Genomic DNA, 21,170 nt, shown 5'->3' with positions numbered 1-21,170 from the left:
CCAAATCAGGATTTAGAGAGCCTCCTCCCCTTGCTTTTGACTTCATTCCCAGAAGACCTGACCCTCCGGGTAGAATAAGGTGATGACATCATCAAGCCATGGCCTTGGTGACTTAGAAGCTCAATCAGTGAATAATCAGTATCTACAAATGTGCAAATGTAGAGGTTGCAAAGAGAAGAGATAATCCAAAAAAGTTTAAAGCAAAGTGATTGGAAACTGAAGATTTTTATAAACTGCAGGAAACAATAGAAACTTAAGGCTCACTTGGTCCAACAGAAGCAGCCAGAGCAGGGATGTCTCATATCAGAGTGTTGTGAATGTTCTTAGATAGGAAAGCAGAGATGTCTGCAAACAATGAGGTTTGGGAAGGAGGCTGAGGAGGGATTGTTTAATGATCAAATTAAAATACTGGAAAGGCAAAAAGAAAAGATACATGAAAAAAAACAACAAACTTTTTTGTTCAATGTAGAAGGAAACATTTTGATTTAGATTATCTGCTACAGTTCATGTTTGACCTTTCCCTCCAAGCCACACAAATAAAAAAGACTATTTCAGAGCAAACGTTTTGTCTTGAAATAAAACCTGATTTCACTCAGAAAATGCTCAAACAAAACTTTTAAATATGTCTGGCATTTTCCCCTTATTTTTTATCCTGAATCATTCAGCTCAATCTGGGTTTGGCAATGATTTTGACTTGAAAAAATCCTCCCTGATGTACAGTGAAGCTACTGGTTGGAGGCAAGACCTGGGAACCTGATTCTTTCATTTGTCTTGATCAAGCTTTTTCCTCTCCCTGGCCTGGATTCCCTGTGTTTATCTGCAACAGTCTAACAAAGGTGATTCAGTGGCCCCTGCATTCAAAGGAGAGACAGGCTCACAGAAGGTGTGGATGCACATCTTGCACTGAACACAGGACAACCACACTTGGGCATTTTGGTAAAGCAGCTGAAATTAGCTGTGACATTCTAATCTTGCCTCTGCTGCTGGCCATGCATGAGTGGGACAGTGAAAGGTGTTGCAGGCACAAAGATCCCATCAATGCTGCCATTTCACTTGTGGTAACATTAGAGCCAAGAGTTAAAATCCTGCATCACTGTGCCTTCAAAATGCCAGCTCACATTCCCCTAGTCTACCCTGTGGGCTGTGCTGAATTAGTGGCATTAGAAACCAAAACTGGCATGAGCTTGATGCTGCCTTGAAGTGACCTACTTTCTTCATTCCCTCTTCTCCCATTTCTCCTCATGAGTCCCTCAGTTTCCCCTTTGCTTTCTTAGAGGTCACAGTAAATGTGTGCACTGGAGCAACCTGAACAAAAGGAGCACAGGAGAGATTAGATGGCTGCTACATTGCAGCCAATTTCTGGGGAGAGTGAGCCAGTACAAAAGAACTGTTTTGCTGTGTGCTGTCCTCTAGAAACCTTTTGGTCTCCTAACAGTGGTCACAGACAGAAGAGCAGAAGCTGTCTCCCTGAGGCAGAGCTGTGACCCCAAGAGCAGAGAGTTGCATGGCTCAGCAGCAATCCCAGCAGTGGGTAGCCTGAGTGTAGGAGAGTTTCTCCCTGACCAGATTAGCCTTATTCACTTTATGTCCCTTACAGAGCTGTTGTTTTTTTTTAATGCAATTTGATTTTTACAGTGCTATTGTCCAGATAAATGCATTGTTTTGTTTCATGGCAGTAAGCTCCAGAGATCAGTTTTCTGTTATGCGAAAAGGCAGAGATTTCAATGGGTAACACACACATCCACAGTCATATTAGATGAGACAAAATTTGCCAAACAGCAGCAATACAGGGTTTCCACTTAAAACAGCATTTCCAACAAACACACATTTGAGTTCTCCAGGGACCTGATTTCCACAGGTACTTGAATCAAACCCACACACAGCGTCTACTAGGACTGTCACAAGCTCAGAGACACCATACAGCTCCTTAGTAGAAGGAGTGTCTTTTGCTGTGGGCTCAAACCACCTCTGGGGGTACAGAGCCACGAGTAAAGCTGATGGTTGTGCTAGAAATAATAAATGCTGAACCTTTTCCTGAATGTGGACCCCAGATATACGTACTCCAAGATGACCAGGCTTTTCTTTTTAAATAGGACTGTGAAAGCCCAACTCATTAACAGAATATATGATCTGCACTGAAATTTCCAGATAACCCATTGCAAAGCCAGTATTAAAGAATCAGCTCTGCTTCCTTCCACCTGCCAAGTTCTGTGTTCACCCTGCACCTATCTCCCCTTGCAGAAATCCTGACTAATATCTAGGAGGGCAAGGAGAAAAAAGCTAAAAATTAAGTTTAGGCCTGGCTTGGTCATTTGAAGTATTGCAGGGTGTTGTCTCCTCAGATTAACTAAAATAGGTTGAAAAAGGCACAGCTTTGCATGCCTACACACAACCCCTACATACAGACACATCTTCTGGAGATTATTTGGGGCAGAGCCACGGTGTGGATCTGGGGAATGTGGGTCACACCTGAACAGCACTGGGCCACAGACTGTCTTCATGAGAAAACAGACACAACCTAATTCATGTCCATCACCCCAGCAGTGAGCACTGCCTGGCACACCATACCCTGAACGTAAAGGAGAAATTGCAGCAGGTGTGGGCTTATGGGCTAGGCAGGAGGCTGGCGTGGACATCTGGGGTGTTATGCATGGGAGATCTGAGCTACCTCTGCTGTGACCAATTCACAACCCACACTGCCCAGCACACAAACCCATACTTCCATTCTCCACAAAGGAATGGGAGCCCTAAGCATCCTCTCCCATGCTAGGAGGTGACACCTTCAATAAAACCCAAGGTCCCTGTTGGAAACAGGATGGCATTTGTCTTTGATGCCATGCTCCTGACTGTGGGAACAAAGACAACAATACAGCAGACCACAGCAGAACTGGGAACCAGGTCCTGACATGAGTGACAGACCACAAATCCTTGCTACACGGCATCTATCTAAAGAGGCTGGTGACATACCAAGACAGATCCCTGCTGAGAAAAGCCAGCCTGTAAGGAACCGGTGGGAATGTTGACAGGAGAAATCCCAGACAGGTACAGGGAAGGATGGGAAACAGCTCTGCACAGGGTTGGAGCTCATCCCTCACACAGGCTGGTATCAGGTTGACCTGTGCCTCCCACCCAGCGCACTTGAGGCTGGTTCACAGCAGCACCCAGGCAGGCAGAATCTGGCCTGGGGAAGGGAACGGGTTGGAGGCAGGGGGGAAGGAGGGGAGGAGGGCTGCAAAGTGTTGGGAAACAGCCTGTTGTTAGATTTCAGCCCTGAAGTGTCTGCGAAATCTCCCAGACAAGCCTAACTGGAAATATGGAGGCCCTGCTGCAGACAGAGGCTCTGGACCGAAGGCAGCCTGTCGAGATAAGTGTGGCGGGCCATGCTGACTGTCACAGCCCCACACCTCTCCAGACCCTCCCAGCTCAAACACTGGGGAGTATTTTATTCCCTGACAAGGCCCTTGTGAGACAAAAATGCATCTTGTAAGGGTCTTCTCAGTGGTTTTTGGCATTTAGGTCACCAGGGTGGTTTTGAGATAACGGAAGAAGAGTGAGCTCCCTTTTAACTCATGGGGCTGGTATGCAGGTTCACACCTAGGGCACTGCTCCAGAGGGCCTGGGAAAGGAGAAGATGAAGCTCACAGGAAACCTTCTCTCCCTGCAGCACATAGAGCTTTAAAGGCTTGACTGTTTTTTTAACTTCCTCACCATAAACCAAGCTTTCCCCCATTGAAGCCAGCAAACATGGTGTATGTAACAAGCCGCAGCTCAGCTGAACCCAACAGATGCTCCTCTCTCTCCATTGATTATAAGCTGGGAGCAGCCTCACCAGGACCGGTGGAAGCAGGATGGCCCAAAGCCAGCAGGGATCCCCGGGAAAGCCCTGCCTGTACAGATCCCCACATCCCCACTGAGCAGAGCAAGGGAGCCCGTTTGCCAAACCACATGGAGCTCAGTTGCTCAGCTATCAGCTGCACTTCCTACCCTCGTGCTACTGATTGTGCAAACATGAATGTAATTAGTTTAAATAATCACCAAAGATTTAATAGGAGCCAGACCACCCAGAGGCCAAATAGCTGGTGGTGTAGCAGGGAAGGTTTGTTTGCTGGTTTTTGTAACACTTGCTAATGAAGAGAGGTCGGATAGCAAAGCAAACACCCTCTACTAGCACGTCCTCTGGGAATGCTGTATGTTGTGGGAAGCCCCATGTCCCTTGAAGCCAAGAATGTTCTCTCAGGATAGGCAACATGTGCTACTACCATCACTGTTTTTAATTTATCACCGCCTGGAAAGCCTCTCTGAATGATTATGAAACCAAGCTCTAAGCCCCCAAATAAGCTCCCATCCCAACCAACCATGACTGCAAATGCTCCTCACATGGCAAACAGGCACTGAGGCCATGACCAACAGCTCATGAGTGAGTTCATCCACATGCCTGGGTGAACCAGAGCACTTGGAGCAAGCAGCAGCACTCAGCCGCTTCCAGAGGCATGAAGCAACACTCCACATTGTATCCTTCCTTCCTCTGTGCTCAGCCGCCATTCATTGTATCTCACCAGCTAATTATAGAGCTGACAAACACACCCAGCTGGGGACATTCAAGTTGTTGGGAGCAGCATTGTGGCTGTAACATCAGTTCTTCTGGATAAGCAGAATTTCCTCAGCTGGGGTGGTCACTTAGGCTGCTAATTGTGTACACTGCCTCAAAACCATGTTCTGTCAATGGAGCAAGACCTGAGATTGCCTAAGTCAGGTCTGTTTCACAGTTAGAGAGCTGGGAAAAGGTGCTTATTTCTCAAAAGCACTAAAAAGTGGTTACTTCTGTTGTCTTAGGGGTAGGAGTGCAGTAGACCCCCCCCCCCCTTTCAGGGTAGACAGGGACAGTCTTTGGAAATCCCTCCTGGAGCCAGCAGCAGCCCCTCAGTTCAAAGCTCCTTTCTTTAGGCCTTGAATTCTCGGCCATAAAGTCTCTGAAGAGGTTTTGATAACTTGCCTATCTTTTAGATAAACAAAGCTTTGGATGAATCCCACACAGTCCTCTATCTACCGCAAGTCCTCATTTGTTTTCCACCGAAGCACTTGCTGGTTTTCCTCTCCAAGGTGTTGGACAGGAATGTCAAGAGGCTGAAGGGGCAGGACAATTTTTCTTTTTCTTTTCTAAGCGCTACGGGGCAAAGCAGCCGAGGGAAAACCTGAGTGATAACTGAGTGAGACAGGTTTTTTCTCATGGGAGCTGCAGGTTTACCCCTTATGCATTAGAAATGAAAGGCAGAGAGGAAAGACCAATGAAATTTTGCCCTTTCAAATGGGGGGATTTTAAAACCTCAAATTTTGTGTATTTCAATCTACAGGGACCAGACTGCAGGGTCTTCAACTGAGCAAATCTGTGATCTGAGTCTGAAAGTATAGAAGCAGAGCCTAAAGAGAGACTTTTCTGATTTCTGTGAGGCCTTTCTAGGCAGCCTTGTCCAGGGAAAATGCATTAAAAGGAAAGCAAAGAAAAAAGAAGTGAAGGAGAACAACAACTGGAGAGAACATTTGCTGAAATTAATCAGAAAGAAATAACCACTGCCTTGTTCCCTGCAATGTTACACACCCCGGGAGTTCCATGCAGGCAGCTGCCAGCCCAGAGACAGCCAGTTATGCCCAGGTTATTTACTTTTCTTACTTTAACAGTGTCACATAATTCATGTTTTTATAAAAGAGTACCTTCTCTCATCTGTGTCAGGATACAAAGCAAGAAGCAGCTTCCTAGAGCAGCCAGGCAGAAGGGAGCTGGCAACCTGTGCTGGGTCAGGAGGGTAGGAAGATTAAAAGGAGATGGGATTTTGCTTTGTCCTTCACAGAAGACTTTATCCCCTCCAGATACACAACAGAAGCTTTCTCTCCCTTGGAGGTTGGCTGGCAATGGTCTTCCTGTCCCTCAAAGCTGCTCCTGGGTCATGCACAGGGCAAGCTGTGAGGAGCACAGCCCCATCCTCTGCCCCAAACCCAAATCCTGCTGCTCACTCCCTCTCCCCCACAGCCCACCTGCCTTGTCAGCCACTGCAGGACACGTCTCTTTGCTCCTTTGGGTGGTACTCATCCCTGTGCCAGCCCTGGCTTCTTGCCCGCTGTGGGGGGGATGCTGATCAATTAGCGCACAACAAGAAATTAAGCTGATTAATGTCTCTTTTTCCCTCTTGCTGACTGCAGTTGCCTTGAATTTATGCTCAGAATACAACTCAATTTATTCATCATCGTTTGTAGCATTCAAAAGAGGTATTTAATGATTTCTTTTAAGCTCTTTAAGCCTGATTGTGACTAGTACAGGGCAAATACTCATTATTTCCTATCTAAGCAGCAATGCTGATGAGTCGGTGGTTGGTCAGATAAGTCACACTGCTCTGTTCCCCTCTCACTGCAGAAATGCACAAGGTCATTTGTTGCTGTTGTTCAAATGCAAAAGCAAATGCCTAAGCAAAAGCAGCATGGAAGTCTCCTGTGCATTTTCAGGACAAGAAAACAGAAGTCTGCAAAATCCCACGTTAAGTAAGAGGGCCCAGAATTAGAGAGAATACGGGTTGAGTCATTTTTCTTTCATGCAGCTTGGTTCACAGCACTGTGTGAGCTCAAAGTGCTTTTGAGAGGGTAGTGGGATTGCAGTGAAACTTAAGTCTTGACAGTTTGTGGACATTAAAGATCTGAAGCCAGCTCTTGCTTGACTGTTAACTCCTGAATCTTCACATGATGCAATGTTAATCTTCAACCCTTTCCTAAAATAATGTGTGGAGTTGCTATGTTCTGTTAAATGTGAACCATGTGTCACCTCAGCAATGGCTGCAACGGTGAGAAGATGATAAATCTAAAGCTTGTAAAATGTCCTGTGACATTTTGGGAGAAAAACAGGTGTTGCATAAATGTTAGACATTTATGGGTAAACTTGCAGGGGCTTTAAAAGACTGACACATATGCCCCATAGTATGTAACCCCAAAAGAAAAGGAGCAAAGCAGCCTCTTTCATGTGCCTTGTTCTCTTCTACAACCGTACGATAATATATCCTCATCTGGAATTGGAATTAAGAATGATGGACTCACCCCTCCCTATGTCTCCTCCAGGTTTTTGGCTTTTACACCCAATGTGTATTTTAAAAATGTGCCTTTTTAAGTAGGTGGCAAACTGTGCTGGAAGGATTTGGTATGCGGAGTATTTTTATTCAGCTCCCTTTTCTCTCACCTTTCATTGTTTTCCCCTTTGGAATATCTCCTGTAACGCTCCACTCATAAACGTCTTCAAAGAGAGGGCTGTATTTAAACAGTTTTGCCTGAAATCTGGTCCCAGTCAAAGGCCTCAGATGGGAAAATCACTCACAGAGCCAAGACCTGCAGCCCCACGGCTGCTGCCGCAGGTGTCAGCGGCCGCTTTGCAGGCAGGGAGGTGCTGCCTGCCCCCTCCTCAGCTTTGATGCTGTGGCTCCACAGGCTGGGTTATTATTCCCCCTTTTACCCTATAAATGTAATAAACTGGGACTTAGCCTCTTGCTTTTGGCATGGAAGGTCCAGGGAGAAGGTAGTTTTTCTCAGTCCTCCCGAGAGCCTTATTCAATCATTGGGATGTTGGTGGTGTTTTGAGAGAGATCTTTTGGAAGCTGATTGTGTACTGTGGAAGAAATGGGCTCTGTGGTTTGGCCCTCAAACTGTGTGATCTCTAGGATGGGGGTTTCTAAAGCATGAACTAGGGCAAGTCTAATTCCCCTGGTCACAAAGATACAGCTCCCAGTGAAGTCAGTGGAAGCAGACTTCTCTCCAAAATGCTTCAAAACCTCCCTCTCCACAGGGAAAATGCATCTGATGTGTGACTATCTGCCCATCTCTGAACTACTTGCCCTTTGAATCTGGCAGTTTTAGCACAAAACCCAGTAACCAACTGGATTACAAGGCACTTTCCCCCTCTTGGGTGGTCACTTCATTTATGGCAGGCAGTGAAGCAGCAGATATTTTGATTGTGACTTGCCTGACTGGTAAGTGTTCAAGATTCTGTGCAGATCCCACTTTGTCTCAACTCTCTGCCCAGCAATAAATTCTGCTCCCTAGCCTTAATCCTTTTCCTTTCCCCCTCAAATGGGCACCCACATCCCTTGTGTTTCAGTCCCAAACCCACCCCAGCAGTATGATGTGCCCTCAGCTCCTGTCTTGACAGGGCTGGTTTGGGTCATTCCCCTCCCAGCCACCTCACTTCCATTCCTCTGGCACCTCTTGGGAGTTTTCATTCCATGCTCTCAAGGCTGGAAACAGAGAGATAAAATTTCCCAGACATGCTGTTGTAGGAGAAGACCTACGGCCATGCTGAGCTAGTGGGCACTTCCAGCTCTGTCCTCCCAGCTGGTGGGCTTGCGAAGCCGGCAAGCAAGCTATGCCTGCCCTTGGGCTGCTCCTCCAAAGAGGTGGAAAACAGGCAGAGACAGGCATCTTGAAGACAGCTCTGAAGATGAGCTGCTGCTTGTCACCCAGTTTGTCTCTATAGTGGTTGTTTCAGCAGGGAGCCCTGTCCAGGTTGTCCATGCCCTACTCCAGCCTCAGGTAACAGGAAAGCACGCCTGCCCGTGCTTCCCTCCCAGCACGTGGCTCACAGAGACTCTTGCAAAAGAAACACGGCAATACAGGGCAAAAGTGTCCTCAAAAGCACTGTTAGGAAAACTACCTCTTCCCCAGTGGAGAAATTAACTCCTTCCACTTGCCAAGACACGTCCACTTCCCTTCCCCAGTGTTCCCACATGGGCTAGAGACAGCCTACAGTGCTGTACCAGTGAGGGATCTTTGGCTGAACCAAGGAAAAGAAACATCCAGCAAAACCTGTATGGCAGTGCATCCCAACATTCAAATACATGTGGGAAGAAGACATTTTCTCTCACTTGTTTGGATCCTGCTTCTGCATTTTTACCATTTTACTATCTCATTGCTGTGTGATACAAACCAGCAGATTTTATTTTCCTAAGCAACCTCTGCATCAAATGTTTTTATAAATCTCTGCCACTAACAATGCCCACTGTTTCTTTTGCAAGATTTGCAGGTCCTGGTCTATGTAGTTGGTTTGTGAAGAAGATATTTCCCATTTTTGCTCAGCCCAGCTGCCCCCTACAATCATGTTTTTGTTTTGCTCTCTGTTCTTTTCCTAATAATTCCTAACCTTTAATTTCCTCTCTGAGCAAGGAGGGTGGATACCAGGATGGGCAAATATACCCTTTCTCAATGTTTCTGTGTGAAGGTCTCCTGAGCAGTAGGTGCAGCTCTTCTGAAGAACATGTCCCAGGATTTTGGAGGGAGCCAGCCTTTTTCTGTAGAGAAGCCAGGGTTTATTTACAGTAAGAATGAACAAACACCTCTGACTACTTTCTTTAAGAACCTCCCTGGTTGTGATGTGAAATGCAGGTGCAGATCAAGAGAGAACTTCAAAATGAACCAACAAGAATTCACTGCCTCTGGTGAGCTGACACCTGGAATGAAGGTCCTTCTGAGACCTTAGACCTTCCTCATTCTAGCAAAAATAAATTTATTTCCAGGTGCAAAAGAGCACTCATCTAGGAATTCCCAGTGAAAAGAGGAAGAGGCATCCCTACCTTTTTGGTCTTGACTGTTGAGGCACAGCAGTCCCCACCATCATAGTTGCAGAAGGCTCGGTTGTTGATGGAGTCACAGTAGTTGTCCCCCATGAAAGGCTGAAAAACGAAAAAGACGAAAAAGACTGAGAACATGGACATGGATAAAACCTGTAAACAATGTATCAGAAGGAAGAGATGAAGCCTTGAAGGAGCCCTGTAGTTTGTAACATGATCATCTACCCTGAAAAGCGAGAGAGAATTGTTCTCTTCTCTCTTCAAAGAAGATGGGGAAAAAAATACACTAGGTGGAAGGGAAATGATCCTTCCTTGGCTTTTCACATCCCACATGAGATGATGCTTCAGGAATATTAATTGGACTAGACCCAGAGACAGCATCGAGACATTTAAGATTGCAGCACTCTTTGATAATATTAAGTTAACCTTCCAAAACTATGTGGGTTAAGAATACAGTTATGTATAACAGCAAAACTGCCTTGCTTTTAATACCTGTACTCTCCACCACAGTTCTAACTGTGCAACAGGTGTCAGCAATGAGGTCACAAAACTTATCACAAAGAGAAATGGAAGTGATTTGAGCTCAGCACAGGGGTCACATGGTCTCCTTCTCTGACCAGCAGTGACTGTACGTGACCTTGGCCATGTCACATAATCTCCTTCTATTCCACAGCTCAGAGCTGGGATAATGGCAATTATTCAGAGGGATTTTGTGAAGAGCTATTAAGTAAAATTCATAAATCACCTTGAAAATGTGGTCACTAGCCTGTGCAACGTGATCACTAGTCTATGTGCTGTACAGGACCTGAATAATAATCACGATTCTGGAGAACATGCTTGAAATCCAATTCTCCATTACATGTTGGAACACTCTTGGTCAGCAAGTACAAAAGACTTTCCTGGAAGTCAAAACTGCCTGATGCTAAAAAAGGCCCATGTAGGGACTATGAAACCCAGGCAGCTCTGAAAGCTCAGAAAAAAATGATGCTCAGCAGAAAGCACAGTCATATCTCTGTAATGCTTCTTACACCCACAGGCTCATGGGGCCATTCCCGTTTTATCTGCTCTTTGGAAAATTCATTTATTCTGCACGCTGAAACACACACCAGGGACTTTCCTACAAGAAGGCGTCATTGCAGAGTGGGTGGGGAGGGCTGGGGAGGTTTCCTGGGAGGATTTTGTAGCAATTGCAGTACCAGAGTCTCCCTGATGATAGATACCTGAAGCACCAGCAAGAAGAGCTCGCTGCGCTCTCCCCAGACAGAGCCCTGGCCACGCTCAGCAGTATTGAGAGGGACACCATGGAGTGCTGGAGATGCAGGCTTTTACTGCTGATGTTTTATACATCTAAATATTTCTATGAAGGTGTAGGAAATGCAGGCAATGATGACAATATCAGACCAGAGCAGGACTACCAGGAGGTAACTCTCTCACTACGTGTCACTTGTTTACGCAAATACTACAAAAGCTGACAAGGAAATCAGAGTTACAACGTGAAGCTCCTGTCCCTGTAAACTGGCTTCACTCCAGTGACTTCCACAGAGATTAACTTATTTATACAGGCAAAGACTTCAACTTGCAAACGCCCTTCCAATTTAATTAATATGCTGAGAGTTAAAGGGAATGATTTATAGTAGTTGGAGAAATATCATTTTATGCCAACCATGTCATATTCAAAAATGTGAACTTTGCCCAACCTCCCAAGACATTTTGTGGCCTTCTCCATGTTTCTCTTGTACTGCTTGGCTACACCTACTTGTCAAGTAAGGCTTGCCTTTAATTTCCCCATACCTGTGTCTGTACTCTACACCTATGAAAGCTGGAAAGTCAGTAAAATAAACTTGTGGAAGACTTTGGCTTTCCCTGCCACTGGCACGGAGTAGGCAAGTCAGTCTTTTGGAAGAGAAGAATGGGACAAACAGCATCTATTCTGGCTTGGTACCAAAATCCTCATTTTGGACACCCTGGAGGCCTGCCTCTTGAGAGTGAGGTCTCTGTAGGTCTTCAAGCATATCTTAGTGCTACTATATTTTTTTAAGGACTACACAAGTTGTCAAGAGGGACTAGTTTCCTACTGAACAGGTAAGTTAGAGGTCAAGAAATAACGGGGCTGGCTCTTAAAGCTCAGCTCCTGCCACTAGGGAGCGACAAAAAATCACATTGCAGCAGAGCCTGGATTACCACTGTGATCACCATGAGCAAAATAATGCACCTCTTACAGTCTTCTACTCAGAGCCCCCTCCTAATGCTAAGGATGTTAATACATTAGGGATTGTATCAGCTTAATGGCCCAGTATTATTGACCTACTGGCTTATTAGTCCCTGTTTCCACAATTGTGAAAAAAACCAACTTGGTGACGATGCCATTTCTTCTGAAATCTTAGTGCCAGACAACAAACACTGGCCCATTCGTGGATCCTAGAAGCATCAGGCTCTAAAAATGATGCTAGTGGCCATCATAAATTGTCTGGCAAAGCCTTCCGAGATGATGGATTGGGATGCAGTGACACTGCTGAATGACTGATGAAAAGATAGTTCTTATTGGTGCAGAGGGGTCTGGCAATTAACAATGATGGAAGGGAAGAAAATGCTGAGAAAAAGCATGTCAGTAGTAATGGCTTCTGGTAAATTATTACATCATTGCAAAGTTTGCCTCAGTAACTATCCTTAAACAGCAGGAGAATGGATACCCAATGGTGCATCAGCACCTGAATGGCATTTCTTAATGGTCACTGGATGTTATTTTAGCTCTCTTTGGAGAATAGGGGCGCCCAGCCAGCCTGCTTGAGTGTAATTGTGTGAGATGGCTTATGACATTCAGAGTCCTGACAGCAGAATGCTTTTCATTTAGGGAACAACTAGACAGAAACTATTACATTGTTGCAGAGTTATTATCCTCATGGGCTCAACATTTGTATGCAAAGGAAACCTGTCTTTCACTTCAAGACAAATCACGTCGCACAGCAATGTAGTCTAGAGTTTTGTGTCAGATTTAGGAGCTCTGTGCCATGTTCTGCCACTCCAGGAAAATAACTTCAATGAGCTTGTAAAACTGGGTTACTGGGTGCTGAGAGCACAGTCAGTGCTGCAGAAAGTCAGGAGACTTGGGGTCATGGCACAGCTCTTCCACTGCCTGTCCATCTAACCAAAGTAGACATCTATCCCTCTCCCTGTGAGCCACCCCACTTCTAAGATGGGCATGAAGCTTCCCAGCCTTACAGACGTGCCACAAGGATTGACTTCTTGACACGAGTGAGATTCTGAAGGGCTGGTATGATGGAAACTGCATGAGCCCCATGACCCAGAAAGAGATGCTCCAGCCTTGCAAGCATCTGAAGACTTCTCAGATTTTAAGGACTGTTGCCAGCAGAAACAAAGTAATTGCTTTTTTTTTTTTTTTTTTCAAATAACACATCAGACAGTAATAATATATCACAGCTGAATTGTAACTGCACTTTTCTGATTTTTTATTTTTTTCTGGTTCAGACTGAGTTGCATAGTGAAGGGAAGTGTGACTTGCTCACTGTCCAGCTGTGCCCTCCACCCAGCGGTATAATTTCTGCCTCTGGCTTTCATAGAATCACAGAATGGTTTGGGCTGCAGGGGACATTAAAGACCATCCAGTTCCAAGCCCCCTGCATGGGCAGGGACACCTCCCACTAGACCAGGTTGCTCCAAGTTCCATCCAACCCAGCCTTGAACACTTCCAGGAATAGGGCAGCCACAACTTCCCTGGGCAGCCTGGGCCACTACCTTCACAGTGAAGAATTTCTTCCTAATGTCTAACCCAAATCAGCTCTCTTCCAGTTTAAATTCTTTACCCCTCATCCTCTCACTCCATGCCCTTGTATAAAGTCCTTCCCCAGCTTTCTTGTAGGTCCCCTTTAGGGGAAAGTTCCCCCTTTCCTAAAGCTTCTGCACACACCAAAGCCTTGGAAAGAACCAGCCTTCTGGTAAGATATCAAAATAAAGAAAAAACAACTGAAGGTTTTCTAAACTTCCCAGAAATTCCCAGATCCCAGGAAATTCTGACAATCTACCAATGCTGTTGAACCACTTGATATTTAACTCCTGTGACAGTCACATAACCATCGGCTCTAGAAAAAACACCAGTTTCACCACGGGGAGTCAGAACTGATGCAGGAGGTCACAGTCTGTTTGACAGGATAAGTCAGGGGAAAAGCCTTTTTGCCCCCATTGAAAAAACAGCATTTACACCCCAGGTGACTGCAAGTGACTGTCACCATCACACTGAGGAGAGAGAGCATGGACCACCTGAGCTAACACAAAAGCTCACCTCGCAGCCTTTGACACAATGAATCAGGGAAGGGTGAGGGTACCACTTGAGTCCTGCCGTGCAGACAACGCTCTGGAGGGGAGAAGAAAAAACCAAAACAAAACAGGTTAAGACAAAGAAATCAGTGTACAGAAAGTCAGCATGCTGGCTCCTATGGCTCTCCTGTACTTAACCAATGAAGTTCAGTTCCTAACACCTCTTGTGTTCTCAGGACCTGGCTGTTCTCCAGGTATTTACAAGAAGTGTTGGACTTGACACTTGCAATAACAGAACATTTGAGATTAAAATAATATTTAAGGTTCTCCTAAAATGTCATATCCAATATTTCACTCATGGTGGGGGAATGTGGCAGGGAAAGGCAACGGCACAGGTCCACTGTCTTGCTCTTGGGTAGGGGGTGAGACATTTTAGGAATGAACCGAGGGATTTTTTGGTTTTATTTTGCTAGACATCCTATCTCTGCTTCTTGAAGATGCTAAAGGTGGACTCTCAGATACATTTTCACACCATCCTTTAGATTTAAATGGAAGCATCTCCCACTACATGCCTTCAGAATAACCCCCAGAAAGGACTGCTATATTACAGAATCACAGAACCACAGACTCCTAGGGGTTGGAAGGGACCTTGAAAGATCATTGAGTCCAACCCCCCTGCCAGAGCAGGATCACCCAGAGCACATCACACAGGAACTTGTCCAGGCGGGCTTTGAATGTCTCCAGAGAAGGAGATTCCACAATCTCTCTGGGCTTTATGATAACTTCTGGGGTGTCATTTGGGGTAAAAATGATGACAGATCCAGTGTAGCCTTTTTTTTTTTTTTTTTTTTTTTTTGCCTGTAGACGTAGAAAACTTCATTTTAAAGAGTGGCTTAAAAGTTTGGCCAGTCAGTGGAGAGGGTGGTTCAATACCATGGAGGTCTAGGACATAGGACTCCCAATCATTCACCAGGACATTAGGCACAACGTTACCACCTATGGACAAAATACTACAATGACCAGTTGGGCAAGATGAAGCCATAGACACTTGCCCAAGAGCAGGGGTCAGGGTTGGATGGAGGCCTGGGGAAGGAAGGGATTAACATTTGGGAATACCTGACGCACAAGCCATCCCTTCCCCTGTTTATTTGAGGGCTAATTTAATCCATCTGCAGGGGAGACTCAGCATGTTTTTACAGTTTCTGTCATTTGAGGCTTACCTGGCGTGTGCTAGAAAAAGGACTTTTATACTATCTGACTTGGGCTGTTTATCTTTCCGATGCTCTCAGATTTTCCACTATTAGTCAAGCCCAGCTTGCCCCACCTGCCTCACAACAGGGCCTGTCTGTGTGAGAGGAGAAGTGGCCGGACGAGGAGGGAGGACCTTGTTTTTCCCTTGGGAAGGAGCTGCAAGGTGCGGGGGCCCTGCGGTGTCAGACATTCTCCCAGCACCTCTTGACAGACAGCTGGAGGTTTCCAGGCTGTTGCCTGCCACAAATGGTGAGGGTTTGTTGTGGGGTTTTTTTTATCCCCCCACCCTTCTGTTTGCAGCACTTCAAGAGGGAAAAGAAAGGAAACTTTTCTAGGTTTCAAAATAAACAAGACCAGTCAACAGACTGGGAGGGGGAGTGTAAAGGAAGCAGTTCAGGAGCAGTTGAACCCAAGATTTAAACCAAAGTAGAAAAACTCAGGCATTTGCCTCCCATATCCAAGGCCACCTAGACAATAAGTAGACATGCACTTCTAAAGAGCATCTCACATTCCCCTGGTAAGAAGCATCAATATTTACAAAACCTCCTGGTACATGTGAATGTGTGTGAGCATTTGGAACTAAGAAAAGGGACCAAACAGCCCTGAAACAGGCTCTGAAGAAAGGGGGTTTCCAAGTGAGAGCAATTCCTTGAAGGTAACTCACTGAGTCCTTTCCTGACTCTCCCAGTATAAAAGCCCAGTACCCTCCTTTAGAGAAATGGATGGAAGGTGAAGCCTCTGCTAGAATGGGGCTTTCCCTCAAGGTCATCTCTGTCCCAAGGAATGCACAGCTTTTGGCTGGGCATCCTCCAGGGAAAGGGACTGCAGCCACCGGCATAGGAAAGCCCGTGGACTTGTGATGGTTAATCATTGGGTCAATGGGACCCTGACTGCTTGGTACCTGCTAATGGTTTAGTGCTGCCAGGCACAAAGGTGCCACAGGGAGTTGTGTGGGGCAACCGTGATAAACAAACAAATCAAAAGCAAGCAAGGAAAGGCACAGGCAGCAGGATCATGGGATGTAGGTAGGGTATGATGGCACCGGTGTGTGCAGAAAAGAAGGTGGACTTACACAGCCAGCAAAGGATGTGATAAGAGGTGGATGGAAGGACAATACCCAACATGTGCCAAGTGGTACATGGGAGATAAAGCCCATCTGGCTGCTGTCTCTGTGAGCCCCACCCCTTCCCTGTGCCACCATGTGCTCCAAGCTGCTGCAGTGATATATGCCAGCCTCATGGCCATGGCTCCCCTTTTGCATCAGCTTCTGCAGCACAGCTGCCCTCCTGTGCAGCTGGGATACTGACATTGCTCCTGTCCCGTCCCAGAAATGCCATCCAGCTACAGCTGCGGTTTGGTGGCTGGGCCTCCATCTGCTGCAGAGGGAGAGGAAGCCGGGATGAGCTACAGTAGGTAACAAAGCCAAGAAAGCAAATCAAGCTGTCATTTTCTCCTTGTGAGGGAGGACCCAGTGCCTCCAGTCACAGCTCTTCCCTCCTATGGTGGGACTAACACAATGATGTCAACTATTTGTGGGCTGCAGAGGGGATTAAGTTTCCCCAGGAGAGGTGGGTGGAGAGCTCTCCACCACCTTAGATGGGACAAGTGTCCCCAAGGGCTGAAGCCTAGGGACTGGCATCTACTGGTCTGAGCTAACTCTCTCCTCAGGCACTAAAGGAACATGACAATTAACTGTGGGCTTAATGCTGCGGTGGTGAGGGGATCGGCTGCTGCTGCCAAGGGACAGGAGACACGGCACTTTGGGGCTGTTTCCTCCTGTAGCCACAGACGGAGTGGGAATCCTGAGCTGCTACAGGGCAATAAGTCATTGCATCACTCTGTGGCTCAGTTTCCTTGCCTGCAAAATGAGCCCAACACTTACAAAAAGAGGAGAGTGGAAGGAAGGAGGAAAACTGCAAACCTTACGTGAATAGGGGAGTATTGAAGGAGGATTCCCCTTAATGGCTTCTGGACATCCAACATCCCAAGGCTTGCAGTGTCACCAGCAGCTGGGACGTTTCCTAGGCATGCTGAGGGGCTGTGACCATGCTCAGCCTCATCTGAAGGAAGAGTCAAGTCTTGCCAACCCTTTCCAGGCTATCCCATGCACGCACTTGCTTGCACAGCATTTGGCCTGTTCCTGCTCAGTACAAAAGCAAGCACCCAAATTCAGACAACCTAAGAAATTAGGTGTCTGCACAGTTTCTCTGTAGTCAGTGGGGAAGAGCTGTCACTCTGCCTTTCTGTGACATTTCACTTTTTTCTCTGCACTGCCTGCACATCCAGCCTCGGCAGCTCTATCTCTAGGTGTCTTCAGCAGCTCGCTGCCCCTTGCTTGTGCAGAGGAAAGGGGAAATCATGGGAAGAGCAGTGGTTTTTTTGAACATGGTCTGCTGCAGAACAACAGACACACAAAAGATTTCAGGTGCATTATTTTTTTTCCCTGCTGAAAATACTGATCTGGAAGTCCCTGCCAACTTGCACTGATTTCAACAAACTCTTTCAGACTCAACAAAGCAACTCCATAATATTTAGACATTTTTCAAAATGAAGTATCTGTTGCTGTTGTTCCTTTGAGAGGACACTTAATTTCTACTTTTTTCTTTTTTATTTTTTTTTTTTTTTTTCATTAAACCAAAGGTTTTAAAAAAAATCTCTGGAAATGAAATGCTAAATTATGTACAAGCCAGCACGGGGATTTTTTTCTCCAATGTTTAGGTTCAGCAAAAATCACAGCAACAAAAAAGTCATTTTGGTTAGGAGAATTTTTTATTTTTTTTTTTTTTTTAATCTGAAGGAACTTTTAGCAAACTGAAAAATCAAGTGATTTGCACAGCTCTGCTCTAAACAACCCCCCAGGGAGGGATGGTTCCCTCTTCCCCCTTTGCTTCCATAACAGCTGCTGCTTGAGCTGCTACACACAAATATTTATTTCTTGCTGGCTCTCCCTATATTTTATCTGTGCCTGTCTTCTCAAAGGTAAGCTCCAGAGATTGTTCCTGCCTTGATCTGCTTCTCATGCTGCACTCATTTGTACATTATTTGTGCCTGAAATTAAGTAACTAAAAGTGTTTCCTTTGCGTCATTCAAGTACTCTGAGATCCACAAAGACTTGCCGTGTAAATGCAACCAGCTGCTCGCTTTACTCGTATGGCACAACAGCAAGCTGTCACTGACCATAAATAGAGACACATATTATTAATGATATATAACACATTGCCATGGGGACCTGCCCCTAAGGCATCCCAGGCCTGTCTCTCCAGGGTCTCCCCAGTCCCACCAGCAGCAGCGTTTCCCCCAGTGACACCCCACGAGGCACCGCTCCTCCCTGAGGCTGACAGGAGAGCTGAATAAGATGGATGGTTTACAGCTACCAAAAGAACCCCTTCAGCATGTCTCAGCATCATCCAGCTCATCTCCTAAAAGCTCCTCCATCTCCCAACACAAGTTTTCAAGACCAAATCTCACCCTCTAGTTACAAAATGTAGGGTCAAACTTGTATCTGCTCACAGCCTAAAGCTCTTGCAAGAGTTCACCATCAGGGCAAAAAAGGTCTTATTTACCACTGTACTCTTGGAAACCGTGATTTCGCCTCCATCCCTCACTCCCCTCATCTCCCCCTTTACTATTATATGTTTTCCCTGCTGCCTAATGAGCCCTCTAGAGACCTGCAGGCCTAAAAGTTGTTCCAGCTCCCTCTGCATCCCCGCATCAATAACCAAAGGAGCAGAGGGGAGAATGGGAGGGAAGCTGTCACTTTATTTCACCATGAATTACAAAACCACTTTAAAGTCTAGCACTCGGGAAAGGGCCGGTGAGAAATTGCCCCTAATACAGAGATAGAGGGTTTCTTTATGTTTCATGCCAGAAACTTGGCAAAGCCCAGGCTTAGGCAGTAATAAAATATCGGCGTCTGGACTGAATGGGAAGCTGGGAAGGACACTGCGAGCTTATTGTACTCTCTGGACTGAGGTTCCCCACCCCTTTCCAGGATTTATTCTCTTGCTCCATGTGAAGAAGGGAAGTACAAAGTGGTGGAGACTTTTGGAGCTGCTTGCTATCCACAGCCAAAGCCAGATTTCACAAATCCCACACCTCAGGTACATATTTAGGCATGTAGAGAAGCAAATAGACTGTCAAAGCTGCTCAGAACATGCTGGGGCTGTGCTGGCTGCTTGTTCTCCTCTTAAATGGAGTTCAAGTGTGTAGAACAGCCTCCTGCAAAGCCAGGGCCAAGTACGTAAAAGCCAAGTGTTTGTTCAGGCATGACCAGCAACCTCCACCCTGGTGACACGGGATGTACCAGGGTCTTCCAACACTCACTTAAGCATGTCCAAAGAAATGTCTGCACCTGCAGAAATTTTGTGCGGGCATAAGTGCCTGGGTTTGGGCGTTTTCAGACATGAGGGCACGTTGCTGTAGATGGCATGAGGGTTTTCAGGAAGAGGTCTGTAAGTGTTGTTGCCCACTGGTACATGAGTGTAGGAATGACAACAAGCAACTATTGGCTACAAGCAGCATGGGTGTGCAAGGTGCTGTACGTGGGCGTGTCTGTCCCCACCAGGGCAGAGCAATGCTGGTGTGTACTGGAGGACACACAGGACAGAGCAGTGAGTGGTTATTTCTGCCTGTGTGTTTGCAGCAGTCAGAGGGAAGAAGTGGTGACCTCTGGAAGGTGCTGTGCTGAGCAGGCAGCTCTTGCATGCGGGCAAAGGGGAGGGAGGAGGACTCAGCCAGCTCTGCTCGTTCAAGAAATGAAATACCCTCTGTATCAGTTTCTTCTGACATCCAAAAACAGTGCAGAATAATCCAGCCCTGCCACCCAAAGAATGCAAAATTAAACCTGGCCAGTGGCCTTCCTCTCACTGTACATCACACCTTCCTCTGCAATGAAATATGTTTCCAGTTCAGACACACTGTAGGTGCCGGGTGGATTTGAGCACACTGGTTTGGAGCCTTTACCTTGACCTGACTTTCACTGGGAAATCACAGAAAGAAACTTGGAGACACAGCCACCACACTACCAGAACAACATGTAAAGAAAACAAAAATTTAAGAATTCTTCTCTGAAGGACAGAATTCCCCATATTTTCCCCTCGTTGAATGAACCACAGATAAAGCTGTTTGCTGCCTGCACATAAACATGCAATGAGGGATACAGTTAGTGAATTCCTCAGGCACTAACCTTCACTCTTTGAGGGTTCATCCAGTGCTGGATGTCTTGCACAGTCTCGTTCACGCGTAGGAGGATGGGCTCGTGGCTGTGATCTGGACATGAGGTGGTACACTCTGCACCTGCACAAAAAAATGGAGAGGAGAAAGCTAAAGGACGACAAAGCAAACAGCTTCTGATCCTTTCAGCATCCTTCCAGCTGAAGGGCAAGATTAGGGCTCGTTTTTCCTAAATTGCAATTAGCAGTCAACCATAACTATCACATATCTTCTAGCCACACATGAAATGCTGAGTACAGCCCTGCATCTCAGCAGGAGATCGTGGGGGTGGCGGATATTTCAGGGCCTTTTTGTATGAGCTGCATATCTAGGTATTTCTCTGGCTGTTAACCCCAAGATGAGGGTCAGGTTTTGTGCTTTCAGATCATCAAGAGAACATGAAGGTTTTCTGATTTCAACTGCTCTTTCAAGCAATGGGACTGATTGAGCAGAGGCCGTCAAACTCATCTCACTTATGACATAACAAAAACTTGCGGTTCAATCTGTCAGATTTACAGATCTTCAATAACAGTCTTTTGGAGGGTGACCAAGCCTAATGATATTGCAGACGAGCTATCACCTAAGTCCCACAGTTGATAAGTACGCAGAGAGGTAATGATGGCTTTGTTCACACATAAACCTGCTTTTTCTCTGATTAACTGTCATGCCCAGTGGGAATCCTGTCCTTTCTTTATTAAAACACGCTGCTATTCTCTGCAGCAATATCCCAGAGCCCTGTGGTGACACAACCATAAGCCCTGGTGTGTTGGACCATTACCATTTCCCCCCTGGAAAATCACTCTGGAATGGCACAGCTGCTGCAAACGTGTCATTAGGATTTCT

General features: G+C 46.1%; 1 protein-coding gene across 1 annotated transcript in view; it reads right to left on the bottom strand.

Annotated features, from left to right (window-relative positions):
• Positions 1 to 21,170, bottom strand: part of PAPPA (pappalysin 1) — a 179,581-nt gene that overhangs the window by 3,258 nt on the left and 155,153 nt on the right. The window contains exons 19-21 of the mRNA XM_051636912.1: positions 20,302 to 20,411; positions 13,891 to 13,962; positions 9,597 to 9,695 (exon numbers count right to left, since the gene is read on the bottom strand). Of these exons, the coding sequence (XP_051492872.1) occupies positions 9,597 to 9,695; positions 13,891 to 13,962; positions 20,302 to 20,411 (281 nt within the window). The remainder of the gene's footprint in view (positions 1 to 9,596; positions 9,696 to 13,890; positions 13,963 to 20,301; positions 20,412 to 21,170) is intronic.

Source organism: Apus apus, chromosome 19 (genome assembly GCF_020740795.1).
Source record: "Apus apus isolate bApuApu2 chromosome 19, bApuApu2.pri.cur, whole genome shotgun sequence".
NCBI classification, from domain to species: domain Eukaryota; kingdom Metazoa; phylum Chordata; class Aves; order Apodiformes; family Apodidae; genus Apus; species Apus apus.
This window is presented reverse-complemented; position numbering and strand designations above follow the sequence as displayed.